At 39.8% G+C, this 26,526-nt stretch overlaps 1 protein-coding gene across 2 annotated transcripts in view; it reads right to left on the minus strand.

The window, feature by feature from the left end:
- The window catches only part of lypd6 (LY6/PLAUR domain containing 6), a 95,182-nt gene that overhangs the window by 22,339 nt on the left and 46,317 nt on the right, over positions 1-26,526 (minus strand). Inside the window, exons 1-2 of one of the 2 annotated variants that reach the window (XM_003225473.4) lie at positions 15,772-15,861; positions 3,366-3,555 (exon numbers count right to left, since the gene is read on the minus strand). In XM_003225473.4, coding sequence (XP_003225521.1) covers positions 3,366-3,483 — 118 coding nt within the window. In that variant the 5' untranslated portion in view covers positions 3,484-3,555; positions 15,772-15,861. Of the gene's footprint in view, positions 1-3,365; positions 3,556-15,771; positions 15,862-26,526 lie in introns of those variants that run through there. The other variant, XM_008117837.3, reaches the window with a different exon arrangement.

The following is a 26,526-nucleotide window of genomic DNA, read 5'->3' on the forward strand; positions in this document are numbered from 1 at the left end:
GAGAGGCAGGCAGGGAGGGAGGGAAATGAGGATTGGAAAGCTATGGAGGTGCTTGGTACAGTGCAAATAATAATCCTGGTACTGAAAGGAAGTTTCAAAGAACAGCAGTCACAGCTGTGTGGGATTCTAGTTTTGGCTCATGATCAGAGAAGTTACTAAGCCTAATAGACTGCGGTGTGGGGCACAAGGCCACAGTCCCTTAAGAGAACCATTCTAAAGGAAATCAAAAGAGACTGCCCAGTGTCCCAAAATTGCCTGTAACTATATCCAGTCATTAACTTCTCTTGGTCAACAACTGTGTCCGATTGTAAGAAAACAAGGAGATTTTTATATAAAAAATAAATAAATAAAAATTAGCACTGCAGATAAAAAGGGAAATGAAAAGGGAGGTAACACAAGGCAAGAGAAGTTGCTTTTAGTTCTGAGCAGCTGTTTTTAGAGCATTTTAAAACCAGTATGAAGATTGAAGTTTGCCTTAACTTTGCATTTATGGTGCCACATTGAGGCATTAAAGATAAATTGCTTGAAACAAATAGGAAAACATATCAGAGGAAAAGAAATGATATGAATGACTACCAGCAATGAGCCAAAATTAACCACAAATAGCCATTGGTATTACAGGAAGTAGTTACAGTACATTTGCATGGCAATATATATATTTTTTTATTCCCCTCAAATTACATACTAGCTTGGGTATCCAGCATTACCTGGGTTATTTGAAAAAGTAATTTTTTTTATTTTACAAAATGCATAAGGTTGTGGGTGAACTACAACTGACATCATGCCAGGTTAACCCCAAAAAACTCTATCAGTAGTTAAAGTTTGTCATGTTGGGCAAGTTTGTTCTCTATATCGGGGTCCTCAAAATTTTAAAGCAGAGGGCTGGTCCACGGTCCCTAAGAGTGTTGGGGAGTTGAACTATAGTTTGGGGGGGGAATGAACAAATTCCTATGCACACTGCACATCTTATTTGTAGTGCAAAAAACAACAACAACAATGAAAGAACAATACAATATTTAAAAATAAGAACAATTTTAACCAACATAAACCTGTCAGGATTTCAGTAGGAAGTGTGGGCCTGCTTCTTGCTGATGAGATACTCAAGTTTATTAGGATTGTTGTTGTTGTGTGCCTTCAAGTCATTTCAGACTTAGGGCAAGTCTAAGTCTAAAACTGAGGGTGGGGGGCAGATAAATGACCTTGGAGGGTCGCATCCGGCCCACGGGCCTTAGTTTGGGGACCCCTGCTCTAGATGCATCATCGGTGGGGTCTCAGGCTGCAGGTTAAACTACAGCTCCCACCATGGTGGGTCAGTTCTCCCAAAACCCCTTCAGTATGATTAGTTGGTTATGGAGGTTCTGTGTGCCAAGTGTGGTCTAGTTCCATCATTGGTGGGGATCAGAGTGCTCTTTGATAGCAGGTGAACTATAAATCCCAGTACCTTCAACTCCCAAATGTCAAGGCTAACTTCCCCCAAATCCCTCTAGTATGTTCTGTTGGTTCTATGTGCCAAATGTGGTCCAGGTCCATTGTCAGTGGGGATCACAGTGCTGTGGCTTGATGAAGGGTGAACTACAACTTCCATCATGTCAGTCCCCCAAACCCCTCCAGTATGTTCAGTTGTTGATCAATTCTGCTCTGTTTGCTTGTGCCACAGGAAAAGGTAGGAAAGGGTTAAGGGAGAGGCAGTAGATGTGCAAATTCCACACGAATGCAGTGCAAATTCCACACTGGGAGGTGTCTTTGGTGGAGGAAAAACAGGAAATTTAGAATGAAACTCTGTATGATAGTCTTCACTTGGGGGGGGGGGGCAGTATGGTGTTTCGGAAGGACATTGGCAGTGTTCTTGAACATGTTTATGATGCTCGCTATAACCTGCAATGTCATTGGAGGGAGGGCCATTCATGGCTCCTCAGCACTAGGAGCAGTAGCTGTTTGTGGAGGCAGAGTCTCTCTGTGTAAATGGACATCCATGCCACATAAACACATACAGATTTTCACTTTTATTAAGTGCATAGATTATTTCTACTGATTTCAGAACAACTGGCTTGTTCTGAAAGTAGCAAATTTCATATCATGTTTAAAATGTAGAGTGTGGAATGGCTACTGCTCACTGTAGGGGATCTAATTTGGGTGGAGTGGGGTTTTGTCCCTGTTCTATTCAAAATCTGTATTAGATTCCTTGCATTTCCAGTTTGCGTAGAAAACAAAAGGGATTCCATTAAAGTGAGTTTGGGTCTTTCTTCTCTTGCAAACTACAGATGATGAACACCAGATTTTGGTTTCTAGAGATGCAAAGCAGTAGCACCAGCAATCCTGACTGGTCACTGATAGGCCTGGCCTACATAAAAACTGACTACAGTTGGCCCTCCACTTTCGCGGGTGTCACACTGGCAGTTCAATTATTCATGAATTTGAAACCTGTGAACATTTACCTGGCAGGCCCATGCTCAGGAAGCATGAATGCCATGAATCTCTGTTCCTCCTGGTATTGCAGAGGAATCAGATCCAGTGGAAATATATGGCACATAGGAAGATTAGGAGGAACTAGATCTGTCAGGTAAGTCGGCAGAGACAGTTCCTCATTTTTGTCTCTGTTCCATTTGGTATCTGCCCTCCTTTCTTGGGTGAAACAAGAGACTCGCAGCAAGCAGGTAAGAGGAGGAGACAGCTCTGCATCACTTTACTTACCCAGGAGATCTAACTCCTCTTCCTGCTTTTCATAAATCTCTCCTCCACACAGGCAAATATAGGTGAATACTGGGGAGGGGGGGGCAGGAATACATAGCACGTAGGAAGTGGAAGCAGATCCATTGGGGGTGGTTCTCTTCCAGCTTGCCACATGTTACTGGTCCCCTTGGTATCTTCCTCCTTTTGCCAGGTGAAAGAGAGAGTCGTACCACATCAAAAGAGGAGAGACTTGTGCCACATCAAAAGAGGAAAAGGGTCCAGAATCCACTAGGAAAGTGAAGTGGCATGTGGGACCAATTCCTCTACTCCCCAGGTCTACAGCAGGGCTGCCTTATCCCTTCCATCATTGGAGATATTTATGTCTTTTCTATTTTCTTACACCCTTAACCCTTACAAAAGCGGAGGGACAACTGCATTGTTTGGACTTATGGAACTGATCCATGGCATAGTTTTGAGCATCCTCACTTGAAAAGAACACCAATCTTCAGTGATCTAACATATATAAAACCTCCCTACTTTATACTATATTCCCATTTGAGAAAGGAACAATTTCCTGCAGAAGCTAGGCTGCACAACCAATCCATCATTTCTGCTCTTTGAATGTTAACTTGTTTATTGCACAGGCTTTGCAGAGATGGGTGCCTCATTCTCCAAAGCTGTTCCATGAGCCTTACTTGAAGGATGAAGGTAGACAATGTCTTTCACTGTGAAGTCTCGGGCTTGGATTCCCTTCAGGCAGTCTGATACCAAACTAAGGAGCAGGACCCAGGCCAATGTGGGCCAAGATTCCATTGCAGAGGGGCAGCCTCAAACATGCGGATTTCTTGGGAGTACGTTCTTCTTGTATCCAGAAGATGTATGCACCTAAAACCAAATGAAGACAAACAAAAGAATAGATGAGCAGACCTAGCAGATAGCTTTCACATCTGTAAACAGATTATGAATCCCTATTCAAAATACTTGGGAGCAAAAATATTTTAGATTTCAGGTTTGTATGGAGTTTGGAATACACACATTTGTATATACAGACATAATGAGATATCTTGGAAGTGGGACATCGGTCTAAACATGAATTTATTTTATGTACACAGAGACTAAAGGTAATTTTATACTATATTTTAAATGATTTTGTGTATGAAACAAAGTTTGTGTACATTCAACTTTGAGAAAGCAGAGGTGTCACTGTCTTAGTCACCCATGTGGACGATTTTGGATATTAGAGTATTCTGGATTTCCAGATAAGGCATGCTCAACCAGTACAGCAAGTAGTGCAAGAAAATTGAAAGGAGAAAATAGCTGTAATTTTGATCAAGGTGGATAATTTGCTCTTGCATACAAGTCATTTTCTCTACAGACACCATCGCAGAAGGTGGTCTATGTTGTGGTACAGACATTCCCATGTAGATCTATTCATGAGACAACGAATGTTTAAAGCACTCATTGGTGTAATGTAAGTATATAGCTTAACTAGTCTTCAATCAAATGGGTGTATTCTAATTCTATGGACATTACAATAAGATCACAGAGTTTCTTACCAAAATCACCTCTTTATTTAGTCCACTGTAGCTATCAAACAACACATTATAATATTCAGAATGAGAATCCCAGTCAGGGCTCAAGGATGCAATCCATAAGACCTGGTAAATTTCCACACATGCTTCTATTTTTTTTAGGGCCTGCAATTCACTGAGAATTACCACCTTCAACATGATGGGTACTTTTTAATTTTAAAAAACATTATTATCAAGTTACCAATGAAAATTATTATTGGCAAAGTACTAGTTAAATGTTGAGTCTTTGTTGACAGTGTACAGTTTTAGTCTGCACCTTTTGAAACTTAAGTTTCAGCACACTAAAATGCTGAAGACGTTATAACAACCAGAAAACGCACTTTCTGAGGATAAGGACCTTTTTACGCTACATAAGTACAATGCTATGATTACACTTCACCTGTGATGACAACAGCCTATGGAATCCTGGGTTTATAGCTCAGGGCAAGAGTCTTTATAATTCTCAAAGACTTCCTCTGGTTCTTCTGGTCAAACTACAAGTCCAAGATTCGACAGGATACAGATATGGATATAAAAATGAAGTTGTAGTGCTATAATTGGGATTGTATCAAACAGAATTGCAGTGAAAGAGCCCCAAGTGTCAACCACTGAACAAAGATGTGCCTACATAGGCCATCTCTCACTATCAAGCCGTATTAAGGGTTAGATACCATTGTTAGATACCCTGATGGCGCAGCGGGTTAAACTGCTGAGCTGCTGAACTTGTTGACCGAAAGATCAATGGTTTGAATCTGAGGAGCAGAGTGAGCGCCGCTGTTAGACCCAGTTTCTGCCAACCTAGCAGTTCGAAAACATGCAAATGTGAATAGATCAACAGGTATTACTCCTGGCGGGAAGGTAACGGTGCTTCATGCGGCCATGCCGGCCACATGACCTTGGAGGAGTCTACGAACACGGGAGCACCAACCCCCAGAGTTGGACATGACTAGAATTAATGTCAGGGGTAAACCTTTACCTTTTACCATTGTTTTAATTAAGAAGCACAATTGTCCCCATTTTACAGCTAATTGAAAGGACTTTAAGAGAGCTCCTGGAGACAATGTGAAAGCACTGAGGCCCCATCTACACTGCCATATAATCCACTTTCTGAATCCAGATTACCTGCTTTGAACTGGATTATATGGCAGTGTAGACTCATATAATTCAGTTAAAAGCAGATAATCTGGATTTCAGCCTGACTTGCTTCTGCTGGGACTTAGAAACCATGATCGTACAAGTAGTTTTGCAATATAAAGCAGTCCCTGGTAATCAGGTAACTATTCATCCCTTCTTTCCATTCCCCACTGACAAAGCAATTACTTCAGAGTAGGTAATTACTAATAATTAAGGAAGTGGAACTAGGCTACTTGAAGAAGTGCTACATACATGATGGTCCCTCCATGTCTCCACTTGTCAGGAAGGTTTTTGAAGCCTTAAGCTTGGAATAGACTGGCTTTTTGGTAGAACTCTGAAGGAGGCAATTGCAATTGATTTTGTGATGTCTTTCCACTTTAATTTCCAGCTCTGTAAACCACTCGAATCAAGTTGTGAAAATGATGAAAGGCATACAGTATGTCGTAATGTGAGATGCGGTTAACAATCAAAAAGCTAAAAGCAATATTACAATACTCCCACAAAGATTATTCCAAAGGATATATCCAAGCTTTTATGTGGCATCTCACAAGGTGCTATTCTATCCCCAGTGCTTTTTAATATTTACATGAAACTGCTGGAAGAAATCATCCAGAGGCATGGGGCAGGGTGTTATCTGTATGTTGATGACACCCAAATATATTTCTCCATGCCTTCAAAAACAGACTGAGCTAAGGATAGCGTGTCTCCTCTGAATGAATGCCTGGAAGAGGCAATGGGCTGGTTGAGGAAAAAGAAACTGAAACTGATTTCAGACAAAACACAGGTGCTTGCCATCAGGGTCCTCATCTGGGAAAAGAGGTGTGTCACTCAGTTCTGGATTGGGTTACACTCCTCCTGAAAGATTGTGCTTGCAGCTTGGAAGTGCTCCTGGATCTGTCTCTACAAATGTCAACCGTGGTAGACTTGACAGTCAGCTTTGGCTGATACACTATCAGCTTTGGCTGATACACCAGCTGGACACCTTCCAAGATTTGGAGGATCTAAAGATGATAGTGCATGCATTGATCAGCTAAAAGTTGGACTTCTGCAATGTGCTTTACATTGGGCTATCTTTGTACCAAGTTCAGAAACTCCAGTTAGTTCAAAATATAGTACACGAACATCCAGGAGTGAGCATATTACACCTATCCTAAAGTCACTCCACTGGCTACCAATTAGTTTCCGGGAAAGGTCCAAAGTGTTGGTTTTGACTTTTAAAGTTCTACATGGTTTGGGTCCAAGTTGTCTACACAATCGCCTTTTCCTGTACAATCCGCCCTGCGGGAAGAGCTGTGACAGTTAAATGAGATATCAGAATTTCAAATCTATCTGAAGACCTATCTCTTCCAGCAGGCCTACCCAGCCAGTTTTCATCATGAATTTTAAAATTGTGTCTTATGTTCTGTGTATTTTAATATGCATTTTGTAGAAATATGTTTTAATATGTGTATTTTATAGAATGTTTTAGCTTATTGTTTTAGCAATGTTGTAACCTGCCTCAAGCCACAAGGAGAGGCGGATAAGAAATGAAATTATTATTATTATTATTATTATTATTATTATTATTATTATTATTATTATTATTATTATATATAGAAGGAGATGTGAACAGATGTACAGTGCTCTTAGGTCCACTTGTTAAGCAGTATATTTGTTCTATTTTGCATTGATCAGCTCCCCAAATCAAGAGCCTTATTTCTTGTCATATACTCTTTAGAAAGAACAGTTACATCAGCAAGATGGGAAAGTATTCATGATAACAATCAATCAAATGCACGGATTGATCTCAGTTGGAGGTAGATGGGGAGTGAGGGTCATTTTGGGAGCTGAGGGCCATTTTCACTGTTGGCCAAATACTTGAGAACTCAGCATATAAATCACTAATGGCCTGGGAGAAAAAGAGCAAAGCTCACTAGCATATTTTTCAATAGGTACATTAAAATTAGGTAAAAAATACCCCAATTATGATAGACAAAGTCTTCCTCTCTACATTTTTAAAAAACCCACTCATTTGTATTATTTAAGTGTTGCTATATTAATCAAAGTTAATCTCAAGTAGCCTTCTCTGTATCAATTTCATATTTTAAATGGCATCCTGCACCTACAGACTTTTGTCCAGTTTTACAGTGCATGCAGGGTAGGTGACTGCCTATTTAAAACTGTAGCCATGCAAATAAAATCAAATCATATATTAGCAATACTGTACAGGTATATTTCATTTAAAGCCTCTAAGAAAGAAGCTCCCTTTTACAAAGACTTTTTATGGGAGTCCCCACTTTCCTGTCTTCTGTCCAGTGAAACATGTTTGTTTTTCACGTTACTGGCATTGGAAGGATGTTGAAAGTGTCATGATTTGGAAATTACCTGACATTTTCTAAGTGATAGCAGAGTTAATATCTCTGGCCTAGTAATCACCTGTGAAAGAGTTAAACCACTGTACTTAGGGTGTGGTGGTTTATGCAATGGGAATAGTATATAGGTTGTAGTTATACTGAATAAGTTTGAATAGACTTGGATGTGTTGGAGAATTACTGTTGTGAGGAAGAAGTAGTTGTAAAGTTTGTATACTTTGTATATACTTTGTATACTGTTGCAACAAAGGAGGAAAAAAGTCTTCCTGCTTATTTGGGAAATAACAAAAGTCTATGTTTTGTTGTTTGAGTAGAAGACCACTACAACTGTCTTTTTGGATACCTGGTTCCTTAACCGGAACTAACAAGAGTCACTTCTGCAAGAACAGAAGTTTTATGACAGCATAGAACCCCTGACAGAAGACGGGTTAAAACAGACTGGGTTGCACAAATAAAATGCAGAATGGGATTCTACTCCAAGTGGAACTAGATGAAGACAATAGGAATTGCCTTCTTAACTCTCCGGTGAAGTGCCATCCACTGTTAGAATTTTAAATAGAGATGAGAGATATTTATGAATAACCAAACCATTGATGGCTGGTAGTTATGATGGCTATAAACCAGTGGTTCCCAACCTGTGGGCCATGAGACCTAAAATAAGGTCCATGAGATCTCGATTATTAAATATGGTTTTCTGTGGGCGGGCAGATGGTGAGTACTAGATGACATATGATCTGTATCGGAATCTAGAGCTAACATGGTCTACCCAATGCAATTTTCTTAATCAGCACCCCAAATAACCAAAATGAACTTAAAATTGACCAAAAACTGATTCGTAGCCCTTTTGGTACTAATATTGGAGAGTGGTTCCTGGTCAAAATGGTCCCTGGTCAAAAAAAGGTTGGGAACCACTGCTATAAACTATCTCAAGGACCATTTAATTACCGTTTAATGGCTTCATAATATGGAAACCTGGGATATTTAGTTCATGAAGTACTTAGAATGTTCTACTAGAGAGGTCAAATGTACATTCCTCTGAATCATTTGTAAGTCTTACAAGTACAGTACAGTCTCACTTATCCAAGCTTCACTTATCCAAAGTTCTGGATTATCCAAGGCAGTCTGCCTTTTAGTAGTCAATGTTTTTGTAGTAAATGTTGCAATGTTTTGGTGCTAAATTCGTAAATACAGTAATTACTACATAACATTACTGTGTATTGAACAGCTTTTTCTGTCAATTTGTTGTAAAACATGGTGTTTTGGTGCTTAATTTGTAAAATCATAATGTAATTTTATGTTTAATGGCTTTTTTCTTAATCCCTTCTTATTATCCAACATTTTTGCTTATCCAACATTCTGCTGGCACGTTTATGTTGGATAAGTGAGACTCTACTGTATATATATATAGATCCACCAGGAAGAAAAAAACACAAACATTCAACTATGACACAAACAACTGTTCAGCAGAAACAAAGATACAAATGATAGAAACAGGGAAGCTAACCAAGCCAAACAAAACACAACAAAATTGTACTAACTGGGCTCAAACATTTTCCTGAGGATCCAGATGCAAAACATAGCAACTGCAGGACCAAACTGCTGAAGGCAAACACACCTCTAAAGCAGAAAAAGGCGAAGAAGGGATTATTTAAAGTTAACTCAGATGAAAACTCAAAAGTACTGGTCGAGAAAAATAGAATTGCAAGCATCCCATAGCACAGTATAATGTAGCAAAATATGGTTCTATACTTGGGGCAATCCATTCTCAAAGAGGGAAAGAATACACTATATTTCACAAGCAGTTAACTTGGAAGTACAATCATCCCTCTACATTTGCAGTTTTAACTTTTATGGATTTTTTTCAGATTTAAATAAAATATCGTCTCTTGGAATCTTTAGAGTCGACCCTCTTCTTAAACTGTGGTCCCCTTAACTCAGTGATTCTCAACCTGTGGATCCCCAGGTGTTTTGGCCCATAATTCCCAGAAATCCCAGGCAGTTTACCAACTGTTAGGATTTCTGGGAGTTGAAGTCCAAAACATCTGGGGAACCACAGGTTGAGAACCACTGCCTTAACTCTATATGGGGGACACAAAAAAATTGGCAACGTTAAAACCTTTCTGAATGCCACCCATTTTCACAAATCTGTTAGCAACAACTTGAAGCATTTGCAACGGACTCTGCAGAAAATGCTTCAGAAGTATTGCACAAAAAGGAAAATCAGTCTGTTTAACAAGCCTTGCAGATGCTGATTTATTATCAGCAAATTCTTGATTTTTTATACCCATTTTATATACTTATGTACCTGGAGTCACATAAAGATTTCTTAGACTGAAAGGGGTTGCAAGCGGAAAATTATTTAGAATCCCTGCTCTAATGCAACTCTGTAGTCAACCTCTGCTGGAGGATTTAGGGATTCTTAGGCCCCTTCTACCCTGTCATATAATCCAGATTATCAAAGCAGATAATCCACATTGTCTGCTTTGAACTGGGTTATATGAGCCTACACTGCCATATAGTCCAGTCCAAAGCAGATAATCTGGATTTTATATCGTAGTATTTAAGGGGCCTCAGAGACAACACCTCTTTAGGTAAAGGTAAAGGTTTTCCCCTGACATTAAGTCTAGTCGTGTCCGACTCTGGGGTTGGTGGTCATCTCCATTTAAAAACTGAAGAGCCGGCATTGTCCGTAGACACCTCCAATGTCATGTGGTTGGCATGAATGCATGGCGTGCCCTTAGAACACCTCTTTAGGAATCTGTAAGTTCTTTGGTGGAATTTTATAGTCAATATCAATTTCAAGCTGATCATAGAACCATGCTGGAGAATTCCTAAAAAGGTATTCTCTCACGTAAAAAAAATAGAATTTTTTAATTTGGATTTTTTCACTTTTGTAGGTGCCCTGCGTCTCCTAACCCCAGAGAATGTGGAGCGTTGACTGTAGCTGTTTTCATCCAAGTTGTTCTGTTAAAAATCTCTAGGTATCATATTAGACAGTGAAAATGTTTATAAGTACATGGCAAATAAATATCAAAAATACAGGGTGCAGCAGAAAGAAGATGTAATTGCAGAGGTTAATTCCACTCTAATTAGTCCAGATTTAAGGAGCACAATATGATATAATGAAAAGCATTAGTCCAATCTGAGCCATCTCTGGGACAATGAGCTGGTGTATTTGTATTGCAACCCTTTTGAGGGCTCCAAGTAAACAAGGAGCATGGATATAACCAGCAACGTGGGCACCCAGTTCCGCCTTACAGCTGTGCCAGGGAAAGCTTGGTGCATGCATAAAACCAAGAAGGAGAGATAAAAGGCAGATCAAAAGAGCAAGCTGCAAACTCTCCAGGGAGAGAAAAAAGGAGCCGTGAATACACTAAACTTGCCCCAGGGCAGAGCTATTCTAACACGCTGTATGCATATTACCACCAACTCCCAAAGACGAAGCAGACAAGTCATCCGAGTCTTAGTCACAGCTGCTATCATGTTGAAAGCACATTTACATACTTAACTACAGAAGGGTTTCTATTTGCAATTCATATTTGAGAGATGATCCCTTCTATGAAGTAAACAAAGCCAGGCAGGGAGGATAGAAATAAGATAAAGAGTTATGAGAGAGCCCTGTTTTTTATTCCCTTTTGAGGACTACCAGTGCAGTGCATGCTCAATGAAAGAGCGCAATCTTCTTCCATTGACCCAGGACACTAAAAAAAACAGCCCACAGGAAACAAAGCTAAGCACATAGCCACACCTGATTTAAGTCTTCATTCAAGTCCTACTACAATAGAAAGGTGGGTCAATGTAGAAAAAAGCAGAGGGGAACTAAATTTGGCGTGGACAGTCAATAACCTAAATGTTGTGGTAGTGGTTGTTAGGTCTCATCAATATGAATCCATGCTGTGGCAATCCTATTGTAGGGTTCTCTTGTCCACATTTATTCAGAGGTTTGCCATTGCCTTCCTCTTGGACCATGACATTTCCAAGATCACCCAGTGAGTTTCCACTGCTGAGTAGAGACTTATGACCTTATCACACAGGCAAAATTGCACATCTTATAACAGTTTTCATGTCACTTCAGACACAGATCCCACCACACAACGTAGATCGACTTCGGGGGGGGGGGGGGGCTCCCTACCTGAAGTGAGGTGAAACCGCCGGAAGAGGCACTAGCAAGAATATGGGACAGTTTCCATGTTCCATAGAGAATAACAAGGGGAAGCCAAGTGGCAACACTTCTCCCAGTGGGATGATGTAAGGGGAGATGCGAGTGATAGGTACGGGTTCCCTACGCTGGATTTGCAACAATCTATGGCGATTCCCTCCGCTATCGCCTGCAAGTTAGACCTCAATTAGATTAAAAACACCAAATTAACATATTTATTTATTTATTATTTATTTACAGCATTTATATTCCGCCCTTCTCACCCAGAAGGGGACTCAGGGCAGATCACATTACACATATAGGCAAACATTCAATGCCTTAACATAGAACAAAGACAAACAAACATAGGCTCCGAGCGGGGCTCGAACTCATAACCTCCTGGTCAGAGTGATTCATTGCAGTTAATTGCACTGGCTTGCTCTCCCGCCTGCGCCACAGCCCAGGCTGTGCATAAATATCCTAAAGGTATCCATAAGCTGCATAAATATCCTAAAGGCATCAGGTCCTGTCTGATCTTAGAAATGAAGTCAGGTATGCCATCATTAGATACTTAGGAGGGAGATCAACAACAAATACCCGATGCTGTAAGCTATATTTCAGAGGAAGGAACTGGCAAACCACCTCGTAGTAAGATAACCATAAGAAATTCATGGGGTCACCATAAATCAACAAGTGACTTGAAGGCACAGGCAGACACACACAACATAATCTTCCATTGTAATTCCTTCCTTGTTTTCAGCAGTCCTTCCATTGACATCAAATGAACGTTAACTTTGTTATACCATCCCTTCAAATCACTTGGCTTTTTGTTCCTCTCTGATTTTGGTCAACTTCCAACTATTTATTCTTATCTGTTCTTTTACACTGTTACACCATTCTGTTCCTGCTTGGAAACTTCCTTTTGCTTTTCCTAATTAACCTATCAGCTCAACCTTTACATTTGGCTTCTCAATCCAGTTCCTTTTTTGTTTGCGATATCTACTGCTTCTTTTATTCCCTCTATTTCGCTGCATATTTATATCCTTTATTGCTGTTCTCATGTGCCTTCAGGTGGTTTCTGACTTATGGCAACCCCAAGGCAAGGATATCACAGGATGTGTTTAGAGGTGGTTTATCTTCCTCTGATCTAACTTCCCGGTGTCCACATTTTCCCTCTAGTTTTATTTAAATATTTTAATGCACATTTTAAATATAAAACCATGCTATAGTGGCCTAATATATAAAACTAGCAGAACAAAATATCATTCTGTTTTTTAAAAATTTCGTGTCAGAAGCAACTTGAGTCGCTTCTGGAGTGAGAAAATTGCAAGGACATTGCCCAGGGGACGCCCAGATGTTTTGATGTTTTTATCATCCTTGTGGGAGGCTTCTCTCATGTCCCTGCATGGAGCTAATAGAGGGAGCTCATCCACACTCTCCCCAGGCGGGTATCGAACGTGGCAGCTTTCAGGTCAGCAACCCAACCTTCAAGTCACTTAGTCCACTACGCCATCTGGGGGCTCCATTCTGTTTTAATGATAAGCCAGAGATGGTGAAAGGTGGGATGTAAATAAATAATGCTATAGGCCAGTGGTTCTCAACCTGGGGTCCCCAAATGTTTTTAGTCTACAACTCCCAGAAATCCCAGCTAGTTTACCAGCTGTTAGGATTTCTGGGAGTTCAAGGCCAAAAACATCTGGGGACTGCAGGTTGAGAACCACTGCTATAAGCAAAAACAAAAAAGATATTCAACCTTTTCCCCAAGATATTACAATCAAGGGTGCATCTGTGTGTCCCCAGATGTTTTGCCTTCAACTCCGAGAAATCCTAACAACTGATAAACTGGCTGGGATTTCTGGGAGTCGTAGGCCAAAACACCTGGGGACCCACAGGTTGAGAACCACTGATCTACACTGTAGGATTAATACATTTCAACATCACTTTTATAGCCATGACCCAGTGATATGAAATCATGGGAGTTGTGGCTTTACAAGATTTTTACGCTTCTGTGCCAACAAATGCTGTTGCCTCATCAAACTACTAATCCCAGGATTCCATAGCATTGAGCCATGGCAGGTAAAGTGTCAAACTGCACTAATTCTACAGTGTGGATGCACCAGAACTGTGCAAAAATAATCAGTTCTGTACAAACTACAAGTCAAGAGAAGGCCAAGGAAAACAAACAAATCTTAAAGGTTTTCAAATAATCTGTAATAATGAGATATAGTAAAGCAATGTGACCAATAAAGAAAAGGCCCTTTTCTTCATACCTACTAATCTGACAATTTTGGTGTGCTAATATAAGGAAGAAGAACCTTTATCATAAACAATTTTAAAACCGTTTGTCCTAGGTTTTAAAATGTACTAATAACACTATGTAACATGATTTTTGTTCCTGGGTTATCATTTCCTAATTGGTTCTATCTTAAAAACATGGAAAAAGTTTATTAAACTGCAAAATCTTTGTTTTTGAGGGACATCCTACAGCATGTTTTGCTATAGAATTGCAATGAATATCTCATAAAGTCTCAACCAATTCAACAAAGTTTGTGGTACTAGCCACAACAACAAAGTTTCTGGAGGATAACAACTACTTTCAACCTAAGTACAGTAGAGTCTCACTTATCCAACATAAACGGGCCGGCAGAACGTTGGATAAGCAAATATGTTGGATAATAAGGAGAGATTAAGGAGAAGCCAATTAAACATCAAATTAGGTTATGATTTTACAAATTAAGCACCAAAACATCATGTTTAACAACAAATTTGACAGAAAAAGTAGTTCAATACGCAGTAATGTTATGTTGTAATTACTGTATTTACGAATTTAGCACTAAAATATCACGATGTATTGAAAACATTGACTACCAAAATGCGTTGGATAATCCAGAATGTTGGATAAGCGAATGGTGGATAAGTGAGACTCTACTGTACCTTACAATTAAATAGGAAATAACACTTTCAAACAAGGAACAGATTTTTTCTCCCAAATTTTGTTACATTGTGTAATTAGCACAGTTGAAATAATTACTAACAGTCCCAAGAACTGTTAGTTGAAATCTGACCAGACTTTGGATGGTCACAATCGGCATCATGTTCTGAAGCCCCACATAAAACACAACATAATAGTCTCCCTTATATGCCTTTGTATTTCTTTAGCTTGTAAGCCCAAATTATTATTTTTTCTTTTTTGACAGTGTTTAATATTTTCAAGCACTTTATAATGATTGCATTATATCATTATTTTAAAACTCTTAATAGAAGTTATATAATCATATCATTTGGATATTTGTATAGCAACAACAACATGTTCTGATAGTCATGCAGAGATCAACCAAAGTTCTTGGAAAGTTTATACTCTTTTAGACCAAAGACATCCATCACCTCATTCAAGCGGTCAACCTGTGCTTGAAGGACACAGATACCTTATCTCCTTCTGTAATATGTAAAGTGGTCTTTCCAAAAAAGAATATCCATTCCGAATTACTTTTTGGCCATCTATAAACAGCAGTACCAAGGATGAGTTTGATATGCAGCCATTCAACTGGATAGCAGAAAGGTGAGGAAGGTCATATAGTTTTATGCTGATAGACTCCAACAAAATAGCATGCATCATCCCAATTATATTGAGCTCTAAGTAGAAGAATACAAATGGAATGTCCTTCTGCAGGATTTTGTTCTCCTTTTATAGCAGAGTAAAGAGAATATATTTCGTTTGTAGCATATCCAAATGGTTCTACAAGTCTGCTGTACTTAGGGAAGGTGGCCAAAATAGCCCATAGCTTTCAAAACAAAACCACCCCCTACAGTTTATTTCTCTATTTAGCTCATGCAGCCCTTGGATATACTCTCCTCCCTAACATGTTGGCACAAAAAGCTGGCAAACTTGAAATCCTCTCGACCTTACCCCGCTTGCGGCAAGCAGCAACGCATCTTCCCCAACGTCCAACAGGACCGCTCCTCCCTGGCCTTTTGCTCTGAAACAGAGCTCCTGAAGTCACCCGGCAAATTCACCAAGCAGCAACACAATTGTTCATTTGTCAGATCTGATTAAGATGGCGACATGTTGTCTTTGCTATCACCAGCCCAAGGGGACAATAGCAGGCTGGGGATAATAAACTGGAGCAGAGACTGGCCCATGTGCTCCAGCAGCCACTGCAGCAATGAAACTTTTAATCCTCTTGAACGTTGGGCTGGATTTACGGAGTGTCTCATGGCATTCTGTCTGCCCCATCTCCGGCGCTGGCTCTTGATTTGTTATACTCTAATGGGCCTTTGCTGATACAGAAGGCCACTACCCACGCCAAACAGACTAGGATGTTCCACTTAAAGTGCCCAGAAGGTCTCATTCTTTGCAGCATATCTAACTTGAATAAGCAGAAATTGGAAACTGGTGCACTTCTATCCCAAAGGAGACACATTAGATGGAACCGTGTTTAAGATCTGCTGGAGCATGTAGGCAAGCCTCTGCTCCAGATTATTTTTCTGTTGCCATCAGATGATATTCTGTGCAAAACTTCTCCAAGCAACATCTACTTCAACCTTCCTTTAATAAAAAAGACCTGAACTTTAGGCTTTTAAATAATTAGTGACGCAAATCCAATAATTAATCATATATTTGAGATCACATTTTTAATCTGGTCTGTCTCTTCTGGGGGAAAAACACTAGTTGCAGCATTGCCGTACATGCTGTGGGTGAATTTCACGCTGTTTCGTTAGGAAAAGGCGTTATCTATGTGTGATATTTTATTGGATAGAAACATCTCATTACATTCTTCTTTATTTCAAGTAAATAACATGCTGAAATCATTGTCTAAACCTAAAGAATCAAGATGCCTAAAAATATTAAACTCATAAATCCATCGCAGATCTATTGCATGCAGGCCTTTATAATTATTCCTAAGTGGCTCACACTCTGCAGATCTTAAGATTGTTTAATAAACATTTCATGGTGACATTATCAGAATAACTGAGCCCCAAAGACAGAAAGTTCCACTGAGGAATTACAACATCGTATTTTATGTCTACTGTTCAGAAACATGCATTTGAAACCACACAGGGGGTAAAAGAATTTCAGATGGAAACAGCAATGGGTGGGAGAGAATATTTTGCACTGTCTTCTCATCTTCTAACAGAAGAGGAGAAAAAAACATGACTCAGTGACATTCATCTGATAGACAGCTGGCTCTAGAGACTTCCAGTTACTTGGGAAAAGAGAAGTCAAAACACAAGCAGTGCTTGGAAGCTAAACATATATGCCACATAACTGACTGTATTTCCACTCAATTCTAAATCATGATTGAACATTACGAAAATTATATGTGTGCACTCCTTCCCTGTAGAGGCAGTTTCTAAAAATTTTACAGTCACATCCTGCAGTGAGTGGAGTAAAGGACAAAGGATAGGGCCGATTCAACTCCAAGCAATCTGAAACTTTTTTGCCAAGAATATAGCACACAGCACAGACAACTTGCCATGCACTGTCATTGAAATCACATTTGTTTTGAGTTAGCATTCAGCCATAAAGAATTTCAGAAAGGATTGTTGGAGATAAAGAAGAGCTCAGTAGGATCCTTTCTGTTCCTGCTGTAATTTAGACAATGGGCAGAATTATTTTGAATTTTGAAGGCTTTCATGGTTAGAATCACTGGATTGCTGTGAGTTTTCTATTGTATATAGCCATGTTCCTGAAGCATACTCCCCTGACATTTCACCCACATCTATGGCAGGCATCCTCAGAGATTGTGAGGTCTGAATACATACTTCCTCATGTGTAATAGTTTTGGGTGCATCTTCCACAAATTGCTGTGATGCAAATGTAATGCAGCATGCTCCCCATATCCATGGGGAATACATTACCAGATTTCACATGAATACTGCTGAATACGCCTGTCCTGTCTGGCACAAGTTTTTCCATGCGAAGCAGGTAGATATAGCACTGAATGAAACATGTAGAATAATCACAGGATGCCTTAAACCTACACCTGTTGATAAACTCTATAAGCTAGCTGGCATTGCCCACGCTGATGTGTGACGAGAAGTTGCTGCTAACGGTGAGAGAAATAAGGTTGAACATTGTGAAAGCCACCTACTGCATGACTATAAGCCCCCTCCCAGTAGACTCAAGTCAAGGAGGAGCTTCATGAGAACCACCACTCCACTTGATGTTCCCCCAGCAACAGCAAGAGTATCCCTCTGGGCAGCTAAACCAGGCAATCCCAACTGGATGGCCCCCCCATGAGGGTCTGCCTCTAGGGTCAAACCAAGAATGGGCAACTTCGAAGTCCAGACTCAGAAGCGGAGTGGGCAGATCAAAAGACAACCTGGCAAGATGGCACTACCTGGAGGAATCCTCCACCTTGTGTGACTGTGGAGCAGAACAAACAACTCCTCATATGTATGCTTGCCCACAATGCCCTGCCTCATACACGGAGGAGAAGTTGTTTAAAGCTACAGACAATGTGATTGCTGTTGCCCACTTTTGGTCTAAAACTATTTAGCTGTTTGTGATTCCTTTATTTTAACACTTTTAAACTTACTTATTATGCAATGCTTTTGATACAAAATAAATAAATAAACATGAATACATGGAACTGAAGATAATAGTGAATCCTACTATATTCAATGGGGTGAATTTTGGAGGTATTGAAAAGAGAGTGTAGTTTGTATAGGAGGCCTTAAGTGGATTAGGGAAACCATGGCTAAGTTCCATGGATATGGAGGTTATCCTGGAAATGTGATTTCCCCTTCAATAACTGTTCGGGATAAGTTGTTTGCTGCCTCATTTCTCGTGAGCTCAGCCTCCACTGTACTCTGTTTCATAATCACCAAAACCAATGAAAACAGGGATACAAAACTTCATAACAATCATTACATGGTTCAGTTTAAACAGAAGTGGGACTTTTCCTGTTACTGTTGTATTTGGAAAGGTCCCATTTTGTTTCCAGTGAAGGCTGAGCACAAAGAGATAATAGACAGGAATAACTGAGATAACATTCAAAAAGGAGAAAAGACGAAGTCCTCTTACACTTGCATGAATGGAACCAAAATCTGAGATATGACTTGAAAATCATCTGTCACAACTTAATCTTTCACTAAACAGTGCAGAAAAGAACTTCAATTTAGCATTACCACTGAATATACTTCCAGAGTCTACCTTAAAACCACACAAAAAGGATCTCATTCTTAACATTCGTATATGCTAGCCTTCCTTCTTCTATTTTTAAGGCAGATAAAAGAACTTATTTGCCCTAATAGTGCCACAGCAAACACAATTTTGATAGTGAGGTAAAAGAAGTGTCTCCTGAAATCTGCTATTAAAAATGAAGCCCATTCCCTCTGGTTTTGATCACCCTTCTTTGCTGTTTCTTAAAAATAAAAAGAATGACAAGCAACTGCCACAACTTAATCTATTTGTGCGGTGAAAAGCACCTGCTGAAAACCAATGGCTTAGCTCACAACTTATTCCAGTAGTGATACTAAATCTGAAATAAACTTCCAATTATATATGTATTTTTATTCATTCTCAATTTTCCTATTGAATTTTATTTCCTTCTCCCCAGCAAACTTTCTTTCTCTCCGGGGCTGAGTATGTTTTTCAGAACAGCCAACATTTGTTCTGCGTTTCAAACGTTTTCCCCCATCCAGAAATCTCTCTCCTCCCAACGTCACCATTCACTTTTTCCTTTCCACTTTTGCTTCTCTTCCAAGCCTTGGGAAAGGTCAACTATATTCTAGCCCATTTTGACGTCTGTGCACAGGCTTCATTATATCACATTGTCATCAGCAAGACCCAGAGCAGACACAGTGAAGGAGTTCACCATCCCACCTCAATTATAGCAACCAAGTATGGTCAAACAGTCAAACACAATTAGTGTACTAATTACTCTCCGAAAAGTGGACCATCTAGTCTTGCTGCTAATTACAAGTTGCAAGTGGAGTTCACAGAGCTAGAGAAAGTAGATTTCCAAGCAGCACACGAATATGCTGTTTCACACACACACATATACACACACACACTTTTTATAATCTAACCCAATGTGTGTTTCTATCCTGCTTTTTTCCACTAATAATAACCTGAAGGCTTATGTACATGTAATAAATCCATCATAAAAGAATGGGTCCCTGGCAACTACTGTAAGGGACAGTAGCAAGAATAATAACTAGTTAAATTTTTGACATTTTAGCTGTTGCTCTTAAAAGCTTAAACAAGACCCCCTTCACTAGGCATCTAAGCATCAGTGGAAAGTAGACACTTCAAAAATAGAATTTCAAAGATGAAGCACAGCCACAGAAAAAGCTCCACTCTTTCCATTTCATTTGATGACCGTTTGTCCATTTCTGTTTGATTATTAAACAACACCCTTCCCCTGAATTTTTTCCAGTTTAGAGTATATCGTTATGCCTGTAATAAAGTCTTCAAGAATTAATCAGACTGTTGTCCTTCACTGGAGTAAATCTATTAAAGCAAGGGAATTTAAACATTCTTTGACTTATATTTCAGCAGTGGATTCAATAAAACTCAGAATGGGCCTAACAAAGTTTAAAACAAAGCCTTTGTTTTAAATCATATTTTTGTAAGCCAAATAGGTGAAGTAAAGTAGAAAGCGAGGAGGAGCTGAGGAGCCTTTTAACCAAGATGAAAGAAGAAAGTACAAAAGCTGGGTTGCAGTTAAGCATCAAGAAAACCAAGATGATGGAAACCAGACTAACTGATAATTGGCAAATAGAGGGAGAAAACGTGGAGGCAGTTACAGACTTTTTATTTCTTTGCGCAAAGATTACTGCAGATACAGACTGCAGCCAGGAAATTAGAAGATGTTTACTTCTTGGGAGGAGAGCAATGACCAACCTCGATAAAATGGTGAAGAGTAGAGACATCACACTGGCAACAAAGGTCCGCATAGTTAAAGCAATGGTATTCCCCGTAGTAACCTATGGAAGTGAGAGCTGAACCATAAGGAAGGCTGAGTGAAGGAAGATAGACACTTTTGAACTGTGGTGTTGGAGGAAAATTCTGAGAATACCTTGGACCGCATGAATATCCAACCAGTCCATACTCCAGGAAATAATGCTGCTCACTGGAGGGAAGGATATTAAAGGCAAAGATGAAGTACTTTGGCCACAATATGAGAAGACAGGAAAGTTTGGAGAAGAGAATGATGCTGGGGAAAATGGAAGGAAAAAGGAAGAGGGGCTGACCAAGGGCAAGATGGATGGATGGTATCCTTGAAGTGACTGATTTGACCTTGAAGGTGCTGGGGATGGCCATGACCGACATGGAACTCTGGCATGGGCTGGCCCAGGTGATCACAAAGAGTTGAAATTGACTGGAAGAATAAACAACAAACCTACTAATAACAAGCTTTATTCGAAATTTAAAAAAACAACACATACCACATTTCAATGTAAACCCCCCCATCTCCCTGCATCAAGGCCCAGAGCTCCCAACCCAAACCTGTCTACAAACAGACCTAGCTACTTATCTGCCAATCAAACCATCTGCAATCCCAAATATATTTTATGTTGTTCTGCAGTTGTATTTGTGTGTGTTTTTGCCTTCAAGTCACCAGCTGATTAATAGCAACCCCTGAATTTTACAGTTAATCCGCCCTAGATTTGAGTCTGAATTTTAAAGAAGCTATCCAAAGTACTTAATTGTAATTCCAAAATAGATTCAGCAGCTATCTCTCCACAGTGGTCCCCTGCTTCTCTCTCTCCACAATTCTCCTCAGCTTAAGGACCACCACCACTTACTTCACAATTTCAAATTCAAACTTTAACCTCAAGTAGATGAACCACCCAACTAACATAGGGAGAAGCAAATGTCACTGATGGAAGCCAAAACCTCAACTTTGCAAGATATTTGGCAGATTTATGTCTGAGTTTACCCTGTCATCATAAGTATTAAGAGACAGGTACAGCTTTGAAAAAGTATGTCCCTCCGTGGACGTCATCCATTCATCAAATGTTTACTAGCTCAGATATAAACTTGCAGCAAAGAAATTACTGGCAACTATATGCAAACTATAAAAGCTGTACCTGAACAAAGCCTCCTTGCAAATTATTAAGTGACCATATTCCAATTATAATATTTTAGTGATACTGCTGAAGCTGCCATTACTCCCTTCCCCACTGAAAGCTCTGGACCTAGGACACAGAGATTTGGCAGAATAAAGTGTATTCCTGGCATGGGTGATATAGAAAACTAACAACTAACAACTAAACATGGAGAAAGGGTTCCCACTATTGACTTAAATGTATCATTTCCCAATAATCAAGCCACTTCCTTTCGTAGTTCATTAAAAACACAACTGTGAATTGCTATTACCATGTCATAGTTTTGACCTGTGTATCTAACCGTAGAGATCAAGCAAACACTAGTTCAGTTGACACAAATGTATTGCTTTTCCTTTCACTGAAGAGCATTTATAAGACCAGTATTTACAAGATCAATACTGTGTCCACATATTGTTCCCATCTCCCTTTCTTTCTTCTGAGCACAAGCTTCTGAACACCCTGTGTTCCTATCACATTAATAATTTGGGAGCTTCATTTCCAGAAAGCAAGGATCAAATGAATATTTTATCATTGTTAACACAGCCCTGGAGCAAAAGGAGGGAAGGCCAAACCCACTGATTCAGAAAGCTTTGAAAACATCCTCACGCAGCTAGCAAACAAGGGAGACTTACAAGTGAGCTGATCTTTATAGAGCTGTTTCTGGAAGTATGGGGAAATGAGTTTAAGCTGACATTCCTTCAAGCTAGATCAAGGCCCTGAAATATTAAACATGATAGCACCAATTTCAGCATAAAAATAACTTGAGTGTATGTTAGTTACTGAAGCAAGGTCTAGTCCCTTTGCTGCAATAACACACAGGTAAGCAATTTAGTCTACACAGGAATTTCACCTATACAGGAAATGTAGACAATGACCTGGACTAGCAGAGTTACCTACCCAACTCAGTGTGGAATAAAACATCTGAAACATATTTTTAAAAATCCAATTAGCATGCTTTTTCCCAACAATATATGAAGAAATATTTTGAAATACGCAAAATCGATATTTAAACTCTTCCATCCACCAATTCTAACATAAAAGCCTGCCTGGATCAGACCAAAGGATTCAGTGTCCCAGTATTCTGTTTGCACGACCATTTCTCAGATGACTATGAGAAGCCAACAACAAGAACAAGTTGATAACAACTCCCTCCTGTTCATGGGCCCCAACAACAGATGTACTGTTTCTGGTGTATTAGTTATACTCAATGATGGCCATAACAGGCATCTGTTGATATCCCCATTATCCACAATCTATACACATAACAAAAGTGAAAATGTGTATATGTGTATGTGGTGGAGGTGTCCACTTACACAGACAGTCTCCCGTCTCCCACAGCTATAAGCCAGTGCAGAGGAGCCACAAAAAACACTCCCTCCTATGATATTGCAAGTTATGGTAAGCTCCACATACTAGTGTTCCTTTCTCTTTCCACTGGCGTGGAATTTGCATAACCCTGCCCACTGACTCTCCCTTAACTCTTTCCTACCCTTTCCTATGGCACACAGCAAACAGAGAAATTGATCGGCAGCTGAACAGGAGGTTTGGGGAGAATTCACCAGCTGATGTTAGATCGAGACCAAACTTGGCACAGAGACCCAACATGCCCAACTGTGCATACAGGCAATGTTTGGGGTGATTGCCCTGGGAATTTGGGAGTTGTAGTTCACCCTTATCCAGAGAGCACTGAACCCAGCCAATAACGGATCTGGACCAAACTTATGTGATATTACCCAACATCCCAACACAAACAATGCCTTATTTTAATAACGCAGGTACCACTGGGTCCCCAAGGTAGTTTACTAATAAAATATGTTACAAATTCCATAGTTCAGCAACACAGTGATGTGTTTCACATCTTTCCTCTGTCCCTTTATCTTCCGGTTCCCTGCAATACTATACAGCTCTTTAGCAGAGATCTAGATCAGAGTATGTATTGTTCCAGCAGAACATCCAGTTCCAGGAGCCCCTGGTCAAATATGTCAAATATTAATAAAAACCATCCAAAAAATTGCTGGAGAGGCTGTCAGGAAGTGGGAACATATATACATATGTGGTGGCATTGTAAATATGTTAGGAAATTTTGGTACAAAATATTTAAAGAGATAGAGGATATAATGAACATTAAATTGGAAAGAAACCCTGGTATTGCATTATTATCAATATATAATAATAATAATAAGATAGATAAAAAAGAAGCAATAACAAATTTATTGACAGTAGCAAGACTGCTTATAGCAAGGAACTGGAGAAAAGTAATAGATGTACAGATTGAAGAATGGTACAAGGAAGTATGGAAATTGGCAATAAATGATAAGCTAACATGTAAATTAAAAGTTAAAAGAGGGATATGGAAAAAAAATTATTTTGAAGATGTATGGGGGAAATTTATTGAGAAAGGACTCCAAAAAAGGGATGGAGGGCTACCGCCTCAGGAAGAAATGAGATTTTGGTTAGACAACACATAAGAAATGGCTCGGGGAGGGAGGGGGGGGATACACAGTGGTGAAGAAATATAGATAGACAAATGTTAACGATGTAGTAGATATTAATCAACAGTAGATATAAAAGAATGATGCAAGTATTGTATGATAAACTAAATATCTGCTATGTGATAAAAGCAATTATTGTATGAAAAATTTTAAATTCAATAAAAACGATTAAAAAAAAAGCTGCCAGGTTCGAATCCCACCCGGGGCGAGCGTGGATGAGCTCCCTCTATCAGCTCCAGCTCCATGCGAGGACATGAGAGAAGCCTCCCACAAGGATGGTAAAACATCAAAACATCCGGGCGTCCCCTGGGCAACGTCCTTGCAGACGGCCAATTCTCTCACTCCAGAAGCAACTCCGGTTGCTCCTGACACGAAAAAAAAAATCCAGTTCCAAACTCATTAGGGAACCACTACATCAGAAACTCCCTGTAACCCCCCACACCTCGTGCCTCTGCAACTCACCGCATCTGATGGACTGGACTTTCACTTTGTGTCCAGATTAGAATGGAAAATGATAAGTTTTATGATTGCTACAAATCAGGCCTGGCAGGTATATGTAATTAACAAAGACAGATAAAGATCCCGTTTATCTTTGTTTCTACTACAGGCAGTCCCCGAGTGACAAACATACTGCAAGTCACTTCTGGTGTGAGAGACTTGGCTATCTACAGAGACATTGCCTAAAGGACGTCTGGATGTGCTACCATCCTGCTGGGAGGCTTTTCTCATGTCCCCGCAAACTAGAATTGACAGACGGGAGTTCACCCCATCTCGCGGATTCAAATTGGAAAACTTCAGGTCAGCAGTCCAACCGGCATAAGGGTTTAACCCACTGCACCACCCCGGATCCTAAGATTGAGCTGGTAAGAGACAGGGGTCCTCCACTGGATTTTTGCAGCCACATTCACTGGTGGGAGAGAGCATGAAAGATCTTCCCTCCTTACACCCCTGACTCTTGCCAGCTCACTCTTAGGAGCCGGGGTGGCACAATGGGTTAAACCCTTGTGCTGGCTGGACTGCTTATGTACAGGTTGGGTTGCTGACTTGAAGGTTGCTGATTTGAATCCGCAAGATGGGGTGAGCTCCTATCTGTCAGTTCTAGCTTGCGGGGACATGAGAGAAGCCTCCCAGCAGGATGGTAACACATCTGGGCGTCCCTTGGACAACATCTCTGTAGACAGCCAATTTTCTCACACCAGAATTGACTTGCAGTATGTTCTCAAGTCACTTCTGACACAATAAAAAAAACTCTTAGAATGGGCTGTGGTGGCATATACATATATTTAAATTAAGGTTTTTACATTAAGGCTATATACCCTGAATACAGATTAGTTATGGATCTGTAACTCTAGGTTATACATTTGTAACTGCAACACTGAATACCAGCCATTACTCTTGTTATTATTACATATAATAGCCCTTACCTGTCATCCTTTGTTCAAGGTGTACCACTTTATCTCTTTGGATGGCAGACAGATGACTTACTATTTATGCTCCTTGCAATGGTCACCTAGCTCCTTTGCATTCCCAGTACAATATAATGAAAAATGATACATCAAAACATTTAAATTTGGACTTGCTTCTTGACCAGTCATGCTTAAATAAAGTAAGTAGAAGCTGAAGATAAGCTTTGTGAGAGTAGAGCTGCTTGAAGGACCCACCACAGCTCCTTGGCAAAACAGAACAAAATCCAATCATTTGTTAAATTGAAGATTAAGACTTTAAATGGTTGTGGTTAAATATAGGAATAACAGTAATTCTCAAAAATATTTACTACGACAGTATAGGCTCTGGTGAGTTTAATTGCAATTCAACTTGTGTTGGTTGGTCTTTTTAAGTTTATTGTACAGCTGCTCTGTGCTTCCACTTCAGACTGCTGAACTTTATTAAAATATAGAATGCCTTACATATTTTCTCACCAATTATTTTTCCAATGTAACCAATCATTAGAACAGCCTAGAGGAAAGGGCTGACATTCTAATTATAAGCCAGCTTGGAGAACCTCAAAGTCACAGATAAGGAAAAACACTCTGGGACAAACTTTGCCAGCAAAGCCCTCAAGCCTGAGTACCAATCCTTTTTGCCAAGAGTGTTATTTCCCTTTTTTCTTC

Source organism: Anolis carolinensis, chromosome 1 (assembly GCF_035594765.1).
Source record: "Anolis carolinensis isolate JA03-04 chromosome 1, rAnoCar3.1.pri, whole genome shotgun sequence".
Lineage (NCBI taxonomy): Eukaryota > Metazoa > Chordata > Lepidosauria > Squamata > Dactyloidae > Anolis > Anolis carolinensis.